At 41.7% G+C, this 11599-nt stretch overlaps 2 protein-coding genes across 2 annotated transcripts; one reads left to right on the top strand and one right to left on the bottom strand.

Annotated features, from left to right (window-relative positions):
* Positions 1–1547: 1547 nt before the first annotated feature.
* Positions 1548–5354, top strand: SARC_06640 (hypothetical protein). The gene is made up of 2 exons (XM_014299453.1): positions 1548–2233; positions 2974–5354. The coding sequence occupies exons 1-2, from the start codon at positions 1911–1913 to the stop codon at positions 5105–5107; spliced, it is 2457 nt and encodes an 818-aa protein (XP_014154928.1). The 5' UTR covers positions 1548–1910; the 3' UTR covers positions 5108–5354.
* Positions 5355–6658: 1304 nt separating this feature from the next.
* SARC_06639 (hypothetical protein) lies at positions 6659–11390 on the bottom strand (the record flags this gene model as incomplete). Its single annotated transcript, XM_014299452.1, has 8 exons — positions 6659–6960; positions 7168–7436; positions 7847–7979; positions 8682–8865; positions 9910–10142; positions 10489–10671; positions 11094–11249; positions 11295–11390. 8 exons carry the CDS (start codon positions 11388–11390, stop codon positions 6886–6888), a joined length of 1329 nt encoding a protein of 442 aa, XP_014154927.1. The 3' UTR covers positions 6659–6885.
* Positions 11391–11599: the final 209 nt, after the last annotated feature.

The raw sequence follows: 11599 nt of genomic DNA, 5'->3' as shown, positions 1-11599 counted from the left end.
GTGTGTGTGTGTGTGTGTGTGTGTGTGTGTGTGTGTGTGTGTGTGTGTGTGTGTGTGTGTGTGTGTGTGTGTGTGTATCCTGATCAATCTGTGATACTTTAAACAAAAGATTATTCGACGGCAGATTCGACTTTCTGACACACAGCTTCTAGTGGTCTATTGTTGTTCCAATTGATTGTAACTGGCGTTCTGAATATCGATTGCTTCAACCCCCCGACTATGTAATATGTTGCACCCTTTCAAATTTTCAATGTCAATTTATTTATTTTTAAATAGTAGGTTATGCTTTCAACACAAGGCTTAAAATATTCGTTTATCATTTACCGCCAAAACCGAACCGCGGAACACGATTGGGAATGGGGAGCCCTTGACATGCAGCACTCGTCGAGTTCAGCAGTCATCACACAGCCGCCAGTATTTAGAGTCTCTGAGGTCTTTATGAGTTTTATAGTCACCAGGCTCAGCACTCAACAGTCAACACTTCACTGACTTCTGTCAGACAGTCCGAGTCAGCACTCAGCAGTCATAACCTTATGAAGTTGTGAATCATATTTATTTCCACACGTTTTGATGTGCACACTGCACTGTGCACTGTGCTCTGAGCGGGCTGCAGTCACTCTAATCACTGTAATCAGCAACCAGCAACCAGCAGTAGAAGTCATCACTTCAGGGTGACTTCCTTTGGTGTTGATTTTATTTCTTTATTGTTTTGTTTTTTTCACAAAACAAAATTGTTTTGTTTTTTTCACAAAACAAAATTGTTTTGTTTTTTATATAAATTTAAAAACAGCGTGTATCAGACTATCAGTCAGTAATTTAGTATCAGTTTTAAAATTGTTTGTTTTTTTATATAAATATAAACAACACCAAACAAAAACAAAACAAAACTTTAAAATTATTTGAAAAATACTCACAACTCTCGGGGGTTTTGTGAGAAGGAAAAAAACAAGAAGATTCATTCAAGAAACCTCCTACTCAATGGAAGCCTCATTTAAATTTATTACTCAAGGTTAGAAATTGTAGCCAATTAGACCTCTTTATTGATAATTTTGTACGAGACCTACTCTACTCACATCCGTTATTAAAATAGTTTTGTCTTTTGCTATTTCTGATTGGTGGAAAGTATCCATCAGTGCCCCACATTCCCAGTTTTCCCACAAGTACCTCGTTTATTTCAAAATGGTTTTATAGCGTTTTTTACTTTAATTCTTCTGTATTTATACATATTGTATTAAAATAATGTTTGATAATGTACCAAATACCTGAATAAAGGTAGTTTCGCGAGTTTCAAATATCTAAAATTAAACTCAAATATGTCGTATATTTATGTGACATAGACGCATGTTGCTGCAACACTGTATTTATTAACCAATATTTTTAAACTGAACCATTGCTTTTGGAAATAAATAATAATATATCGTCTTTTTTAGAGATATATCCCATTTTTACCCGTGCTATTTGTTTTTTCAAAACAAAACATCCTTAAAAAGTGAGGAGTTGTGCCTTGCGAGTTGTGACCTGCGGCTAGGAGTGCTTGAATGGTGTGACGAAAAGCGCATAGAGGATTCCAATATGTTCTGCAATAAGATTGCTGCTTGCACACGGCACACATGCACTTGAACCCTGATAGGTATAGAGTTATAGGTTATTGTAGTTGAAGAATAACGCATCCAGGAGATATATACATATACTCATATATAAAGAAGCTGTAAAATAAGCGGCGGTAGTTACTGCAAAGTTTCGAGAAAACGTTACACGTTTGTCCACAAATACACACAGGCTTAGCTAAATACAAAATAGGCACACATTTGCGCCTACCCGAATACATACAAAGTTGGCGAACGATACGAGAAGAATATATATATATCAGCACACGCAAGACAGAACTGAATAAGGGGCTCCCTGTAAACATGCAGAAGTGCATCGTTCTAGCAGCGATTGCAATTTGTGTCGCAAATGGGGCGCAGATTGATGTGTCTGCAGGTTTAGATACCCTAGAACAGGCCATATTAGGTGCAGCAGCGGGAGATGTCCTCCAGTTACAAGTTGGTAGTTATGGGTACTTGAATGACCTTGTGATAGATAAACAGTTGACCATCCTCGGTGCATCCGATGGGGAAACGTACATCGAGGTGGACTCAACCTCCACACCTGTGGTATTTAGGTCGACTAATCTGGATTTGTCCCTGAAGGAGTTGAACCTTAGAGATGCTGCCACAGCTGGAGATTGCAAGTAAGTTATATAACATGATCAATGAATTCGTAGTCATTGTTATCGATATCAAAAAGTTTTAAGTAGTCTTATGTCTGTTCCATCTCCATTTCAATGCGAATCAGTGTATATTACGATATTGATGAGCATGTTCTGTATTTACTTTTGAAGTGGATTAGGTTTTAAGCTGTGTGCAGTTTTTAATTGAGATCTATTGCACATGTGTTCACAGTTGTTCTTAAGTTTGTGCATATATGCACGGGTGTATGAGAGTTTGTTCCTTGGGAATGAGTTTGTTGCGACAATTTATAGTCCATTACATAATGATTACTTTCTGTGGAATCATTATGGTGAAGGTATATGTATATATGCCTATGCCTCTAAATTTTTAAGGCATGGTAATTACTCGCAATATTTCATGTCTTTAGACGATGAACGCACATCTATGGCTTCGCTAGTTCCCTCTGATTAATACCTCGTATCATCAATATCATATCAGTCCTGTATACTAATAAATCTGTAAGTTCCTTAATTGTTTGCGAATAGACGTATCATTGCTGGTTTGATTGTCTCATCTGCATAAGAAGCCTCTCTGTTCAAGGCTTAGTTTGTCTAAATAGCTAGTGTATCTAGACCGAATGGTTGTCTTTCTACTACTTTCCCAGATTAATTCGTATTGATGTGGAATATAATTTTCGCACGAGTAGTTCTTTTGCCATCTGTCTCTTACTTACAAGCCGTATTTTTTTCTTATAACACAGACTGATTCGTCCTATTGCCATGTACGCTGGATTAGACTACACACTTACCGCACCCTCGCTGGATGATAGTCGAGTAAACATCCAAGCATCCCTTGGTGAATGGTATGATGGGCGTCATATCGAGGATTTCTCTTTCGCAAATTGCTTACACAGTTCGGCCAATGGAGATGGGGCCATGGACCGTATCGAGATAGGTTTAGACGCCACCAACTGTCACGGGCACTTGGCTTTTAGTGTTATGTTTGATCAATTAATTTCATGCGGGGCTGAAAAGTCTCAGACCGATGAGAGTGTACTTTACGATGCACCTTTGAAGGTGACTGTGAGCGAGTATGTGGAGTGGGAAACATCGCAGATTATCCTACAGAAGCCAGACACTCGTGTTATAGATGCTGTCAGCTCTGTGCGCGTACAGCTGGGCCGTAAATTCACCGCAATTCAGGAAGGTACACTACTGTCGTCTAATTACGAGAAGTTTGATTTCGAGATGGTGGTAAGTCAGCAGTCACTACCTTCAGTGGCGGATGCTTTGGCGGGTGGCACCCAATCCAAGGTGTCGACGATTGAACTAACGCTTACGCTCCCCAGTCAGTATACTATCACCAAGAACTCCATTGGAGACATGCAGATAAATGCGATGGCAAACACGGATGTGGCGAACACGGCTTCAGCGTGGAAGCTGACTGCGCCAGAGTGTGACGATCCCACTGCTCGATACTGTCGACAAACTATCGAGTTTCAAGTTTACGCCTGTGAATTGTCTGGTACCTATGAGCTTCTGGCTCTACCGTTCCAATGCCAAGCCTCGGCGGAGAATTGCTTGCCTCTGGAGGCGGAGGAGGCCACGACCGATCTGGTGATTACGCTTAGCAGCAATGACTTCTGCACCGCTAACGAAGTCGAATTGCAAGCTGATTTCGCCGCGACAACGCATCTTATGTCCGACGGATTGTTCACCACGGCCAAGGATATGTCTACCGGTATTGTGCCGGATGAAATTCTGTTTGTGGCCATCAAGCTGTTCACGGAGGGTTCTGGGTTGGTGATTGAGAATGGAGCTATTGTGGCTATGGAGCGAGGGTCTGACGATGAAGACGCTACATGCGAGGACCATATACTACCGTATGCGGGGGAGAACATCAACAAACTGGTACAGAACTTCATTCCCCAGGTGGCCCAGGTAAGCAAGGAAGACAAGGGTCAGCCTCCGCAGATTCACACGGAGTTCATGATGAACTCCAACCTGGCGTGTGTCGCGGATGGAGTGGATTATGAGGCCCGAAACTTGGACATGAAGTACATCATCTCTGTCACATACACCGTGACGGGCGGCGCCACGAATGGGTTCGTCGCTGACGACTTGGTGTACAATGAACCAGGGAATGTCACCGAGCCCGAGACCGAACCAATTGAAGAAGCTGAAACCATACCCGAGAAGAAGGAGGAGGCTGAGGAGCCAGTTCCTGAGGTAGAGGATGAGTCAAATGAGATTGATGTCACCAAGGAACCAGAGGCCGTACCTCTTCATCTGCGCAGACGCCGGGCTATCAAGCACCTGGTACGTGGCCGTAGACTGGCTGCTGACAAGGAGGTCGACCAGTCACTGCTGGTGAAGGGCAAGTTGGCTGATGTCGATGTGGCGGAGGTTCCTGACCCTACGCTCAACATGATGCTGTACGGTATTGGTGGTGCGTTCATCGCGCTTATGCTGACGTGCTGTGTGGGTTCAGCGGTGTTGTATGTCTGTTACAGACGCCAAACGCGAAAGATCAACCAAATAGGCTTGACCCGGCAACTCCGCGGCCAGATGGGCAAGAACGGGGACAGTGCTACCAACGGCATGAGCGGTCTGAGCGTGTTCTCGGACAACAACGGCAACAATGTGAGTGGTTTATGCGATCACGGGGCGTCGGCAACCAGTGGTTTTGGAGCGTACAACTCGAGTAATGAGGCCAGTCCGTACCCGCCGCATGCCCAGGCGAATATGAGCAACATGCACTCGAATGTCAATGATAGCTACGATCATATGCCTGCGTTGCCGTACGATGACGAACCGATGGGTGTGGATGCGTACGACTCACGGCCGCCTACTGACGGACCTAATATGAAGGATACGGGATCGAGATTCTGGTAGTCTATGCGATTGATAGCATAGGTGTGCGTTTGGGATAGGCAAGCGTATGTAGCTATATTCTAAGATGAATGTAGTTGTATAGTTTGTGCATGTTAGACATGGAAAGTGTGCTAATATACGCGCCCGAGGGGTAGGGACTCGAGTATGATGGCTGAATGGGGGCCATGTTCAACCTTACACTCAGAACCGTTTTCATAAGATATAGGCCGGTTGGACTTCGGTAATAAATTAATCAAAAAATAACAAATTGTTTTGGTGGTACGCGCTCCGAGAAAATCTTAGCACTTCTCTTGAAGTTCTCGCTTTCATGCAGTTCTTAAGGTTTCGCAGATACAAAGTAGTATTTAGATAGTTGTGTTGCTAAAGTAGTGAAATTCGATTTTACTGAAAGGGATCGGAATGTATTCTTTAAAAACATAAAATATTCCTTGAATCCGACTATGACTTATAACTACCCGCCCAGATTTCCCAAAGCAGGGCATCTGTACCATAATAAAGGCGGATCTAATCCTAACCATTTGAATCACATCAATATCAATTTTATATTGAAAGTTGTAAACTTGATTTTTGCGTGATAAGTTCGAAAGGCTATGGATGTCTGGTGTACCCGATTCTCCCGGATCGGACGACTGCACAGATTAATTTAAGCCTTCTGGTAATTTATATACAACGTCGCTTATACTAAGCGATGAAGTAGGGCGGGTGGGAGGTCCCTTTTTTCAGGATGTAGGTTGAGAATTCACTGCTGAATTGAAGAGGGAATATCTTCCTCTTCTGCTGCTGCTGCTGTTTAAGCGTATTCTGAACAGTGTCTGTGACCGCTAACGCGGTTTTTCGCTATGCTATGCTTGCAGTTGGCTTTCTGCACGTGTACAATGATGTTGTCAATATCACTTACGCAACCCTACGTACCAGAAAACTCTAATTCCATATTCAACGAGAGCGTGCAGCATCCTCCAATATCGGACCTTTGCCATAGAACTAATACACACAAAAATCTTACAAATAGGATCTAGGTATATAGCCTATGCGTAAAACTGTATTAGAATACCCGATCTCGATAAAACTCATTTCGGCATGCGTACATACTTCAATTTAGGCATAGCATATGCGTATAATCATACGTACATACTTAAAATATAGGTATAGCATATAGACAAAATCGTACGTACATACCTTAAATTCAGATATCGCATATGCACAAAATCATATGGACATACTTAAAGTTAGGTATAGCATATCGACAAAATCATACGGACATACAACGTACATACTTCAAATTTAGGTATAGCATATGCAAAAAATCACACGTTCATAATTAAAATTTAGGTTTAGACAAAACCGTACGTACATACTTCAAATTTAGGCATAGCAAATGCGTAAAATCATACGTACATACTTAGAATTTAGGTACAGCATATGGACCAATTCATACGTACATGCTTAAAATTTAGGTGTAGTATATGCACAAAATCATACGTACATACTTCAAATTAGGTACAGTATATGCGTAAACTCTGCAACAGCAGCCCTGATGACAATGAATCTCTTTTCGGTACGCATAAATATTTATTTCTGTGTAAAAGGTTCGCTATAGAAAGGGACCTTTGTCGTCTGACCCAGTTATAAAAGGGGAGCGCACAAAACCACATGAGCATGTGTAACCAAGACAGCCGACCTGATTTTTATTAACATTCTTGACATCTACAGCCACATTCTAAAACTAGCCATCTGATGATATAACCTCCAGATAGCACCCCCCGTAGTCAGCTCAGTATTTAGAACTTGGGGACCTGGCTCACCTCACCGTACGCTCCAACGGAGGGCTTTGATGAGAAAATGGACTTCGCAAGCTGCAAGTACAAGGATGGTTTATGGGGTTAGCTGTAGCTATCAATTAAGGCACCAGGGAGTCGAGGAAGTCAATACGTGCATACAACAAAACGAAAGCCATACGCCTACACACCCGACGTACAAACATACATGCACCCATCCATACATGTAATCGGATAAGCGGGTATGTGCACAATTCAGCTACACTATACCATACCCCACTATACCTTGTTAATATCAGCTGGGGTTAAGGCCTCGACCTTCTTGGCCGTCGCTTCAGCGTCCATGTAACTGCCGTGTGTGCCCACCTGTGCGCCGATCTCCTCAATCAGCACATTGGCATCGTCACCGATAAAGGAGGCGGCGGCAGCCACCGCAGCCTTACCAGCCGCAATATCGTCGGCGGAGAGTCCGTTCTTACCTACATCGGCGATAATCTCCTTTACTGTACCTACCAGATTGCCGATCTGTGCGTTACCGGCACCGGCCACAATTCCTGCATGGGCGGGGGCATTTATACACATTGGGTGAAGGTGGGCTAGTGATCATTGGTACACATTGGGTGAAGGTGGGATAGTGATTAGAAAGGCCAAGCCGTTGTCGAGGTGCTGCAGATGTGAAACAGGGTGTGTGTTGGAACGAGCCTACGTACATACGCGAGCGAGAACGAAATCGAACTAACTTTCGGTCTCACGTGTACATCTACACTAATTACGCAGATTCACGAACAAAAGGTGACATGCGCCACCGGGGAGATATTGCTGGGTGTTCGCAACTTTTATGGCTCAAATACATATATATATACATAAAGGTGTAGGGTAGTTAGTTTACTATATAAAACGTGTTATGTACAACCAAACACAAATATACCTGTACACATGCACACAGCAACTACATAGAACTCACCAATGATTCCGGTGTCACTGTAAGAGGCATTGAAGGCCACAAGCGAGGTATTGGACTTGTTCTCCGCCAGTTTACGGCTCAAGTATGACCCAGAGTTGCCCCACTTGGGGTCAGTTCCGGCTCCTAGTGCGTGCTGTTAAAAGCACGAGTGGAAATTTATTTAGATAAGGATGCAGCAATGAAGTTTGGTATGTAATGAGCCTGGCACAGTGTGTCTGTGCGATATATTTTATTAGAGCATATGGCTCGGAAATATGCTAGTGTACTAGAGTAAACACGGATATATTACATACATACATACATATATATACATTCATACATACATACATACATACACTATATATATATATTTATGCATATATATATGTATATATGTATACGTATATAAATATGTATATGTATATGTATATGTATAGGTATAGATATTTTACTATATATATATATATATATATATGAGTGTGTGTGTGTGTGTATGTATGTATGTATGTATGTATGTATACATATAAAAAGGTATATATATGTGTGTGTGTGTGTATTTGTGTGTGTATGTATGTATGCCTGTATGTATACATATATAAAGGTATATAGGTATATATATATATATAAAAATATACATATACATATATATATATCAACATATAAATATATATGTCAATATATATATATATGTCAATATATATATATCAATATATATATCAATATATACATATATATATATATATATATGCGTGTGTCTGTGAATAACATTACAAATGATAACACCCAACAACGTCCTCTTACACATATAAAAACACACACAAACACCTTCACACACACTATCCACACTTGTCAATACCTGAATAACAGCCAGCTTTAGGGCATCCTCGCCTTGAGGCTTGCCCTCAAATGCAACCGCAACATAGGTGGCAGGTCCAGCGGCATTCACCAACATGGTGCTAGCTGAGAACGTGCAACTGTCCTTGGGTTTCTCGCCGGAAGGAGCGCTGCCAAAGGCAGTCTCGGCCGCTGCGACGAGGTCACTGTTGAGAGCAGGCATGTAACAGAATGTGTGAGACGGTATGACTAACCATGACGGTCATTGCAGATATGTAGATATGCCGATATACTTGCCAGTGCGTCGCAAGATTAGACTACAGTACTCGACTGACTCCACTTCAGTGAGTACTGTCTGGTTTATTACTGGCTGCGACGCCACGAGAAAACACCCACAGCCTCTGCAATTCTCGCACGAGGGAAGGTGCCGGCAGCTGCTAGGACAACACTACAACCAAATAATTTATAGCAGTAATTTATAATTCCATGGACAACCGATATATGTATATATATTAATATATATATATATATATATATATATATATATATTATAAATATATATATATATTATATTATATACATATATATATATAGGTATTCAAACTGGAATGATTTATAGAAGTAATACACAATTAAATGCGGAACAAATGGTTTTACATGTAGATATTCATACTTCCATATCCTGCACGTTTCGGTATTGGTTTGTCACATAATGACTCCATTCGTGTATACATGCACCCACAAGCATATACATATGTACGTACACTCCTATGCTGACATGTCACATTTACAAGCATCGAGTTTCAAGTAGTAGAGATAGCTTAGTTAAAAATGCCTTGACGAAATCGGGGCCAAAAGCCCTTATTGCGTGAGAGGCCGGGGCCAAGGCATAGTACAACCACTCATACTTACATGCATATATGCAATAAAATAATAGTAAAACCAATCATTATAAGAATATATATATATATATGTGTGTGTGTGTGTGTGTGTGTGTGTGTGTGTGCGCGTGTGTGTGTGTGTGTGTGTGTGTGTATGTATGTATGTATGTATGTATATATATGTATATATATACATATATATATATATATCACGTATACAATACATATCCCGGGCCAAGGCATCTCTTGCTTGCATATATACAATACAACAATAATAATAGCAATCATAATAAGTTATATATCTATATATCTATATATCTATATATATATATATATATATATGACACATTTACACACTAGCTTACACACCTGTGCTGGCATCCCACACCCACAAGCACCGAGTTGCCAGTAGTCGACATAGCCTTGTTGTAAGCCTTGACCGCATCTGGGCTCAAGGCACTGACGGCGTAAGGTGCTGGGGTCAAGGCATTCGCCAGACCTCCGCTGAACGACGCGGCGTGCACAGCCTCAATGGCCTGGAAAGAACCGTTACCAGCCTCTTCTGCGGACTGGATGGCCAGCTCGCTCTTGGCTTGGTTGACCTGAGCAATGGGGAGTGGTGGCAGTTGTAGGCGGGTGAGATACACGCTTGTACGCTTGGTGTGGGAGGTAATCTGGTTGCGTACCGGAGAAGGAACCGTGACACCCGAGCTTGATTTGATATATGAAATATGCCATATGAGGGATTATAGGTATGAAGAACTCAGGTACATATAAGGTAAGTCGTGTCGACATATTGGTTGTGGTGTCAAGCTTCTGTCATTACATACACATGGTATACATGTACTATATACGGAGGTACATCAACGCTCACCGACACAACAGTGCACTGTATAAGTATGTATATATATGTGTGTGTGTGCATACACGCGTGGCACGCAAACATACTTCCCATAGAAGTGCCTCTCTGTTCGTGAAATCGTCGGCAATCGCATCGACCAGCGTAGAGATGCTGTCGCGGCTTCCAGTGGCGGTGGTGGTGGAGTGCTCCCGTGTGGTAGTTGAGTGTAGACGGCCACCGTAGTGCTCAATCTCACGCACAATAGCAAACTGGGTGCTCTCTGTAGTGGACTGCAATACATACAGAAGGTAGATATCGTGAGTATGCAGTAGTATCACCGCTTGACATACAGGGACGCTGTGAATTTCTACTAAGGAGACAAATAACGCGTTGCGTTATGTATGTATATATATATATGTATAGCGATCGTGGTAGAGTGGTTCTCATGTGTTTGATAGTGCACAGGGCCATCATAATTGTCAAAGATATGCATATGTAAATATCTATATGTAGACAGATGACAAATAACTATAACTATACTCCTATTGTTATCGTCAAGATTGGAATACAAGCTTGTATAACGATAAGGGCCCATTATATCTATCTCATCCTATCTCACGCCAGTGTATCTTTCTTCCTTTTAACCCTCGGCAAGCCTATCAATATATGTATATACAACAATGCAAGGATATTAATATAGCTACCTACATACCTTGAAAGCCATCTGTCTGTTCAGAGCGGCGACACCCTTGTTATGCGAGCCCTCGAAGCGTGCTCCAGCATGGCTGACTACACCGACGGTGCTGATGGGACTGTAAGTCTCCAGAGAGGCTACCGTGATCCCATTCGACAGCTTTGAGATCTCAACCTACGAGTAACGTAATGCATTCGAATGTTGACATGAATATTTCACTACAGTCAATCCCTTGTAGCTGCTATCTTTGAGAAAGTGTCTGAGTGATGCTGTCTTGAGTACAAATGGGTACGCAGATATACACATCTGACACATCTGCGCCTGAATGCGAAGACGGAAGATGATATTTATTATGCAGCCAAAAGAAGTCGGAATGGATACTACTAAAATTTAATATTAACACATGTAAGCGTATGTGTGTGATTATAAATCAATATATTATCATACCAGTATTATAAGTATTATCAGTATATCAGTATCAATATCAATACCGATATCAATATCAATATCACAATTTATATATA

This window comes from Sphaeroforma arctica (assembly GCF_001186125.1).
Source record: "Sphaeroforma arctica JP610 unplaced genomic scaffold supercont1.481, whole genome shotgun sequence".
NCBI lineage: Eukaryota > Ichthyosporea > Ichthyophonida > Sphaeroforma > Sphaeroforma arctica.
The sequence above is the reverse complement of the archived record's forward strand: the minus strand, read 5'-3'. Positions and strand labels throughout refer to the sequence as shown.

Excerpts from the sequence above, each read along its gene's own strand:
- SARC_06640 (XM_014299453.1), top strand. The coding sequence starts at position 1,911 with ATGCAGAAGTGCATCGTTCTAGCAGCGATTGCAATTTGTGTCGCAAAT. Across the intron at positions 2,234-2,973 it reads GCCACAGCTGGAGATTGCAA|ACTGATTCGTCCTATTGCCA; the intron begins GTAAGTTATATA and ends CTTATAACACAG.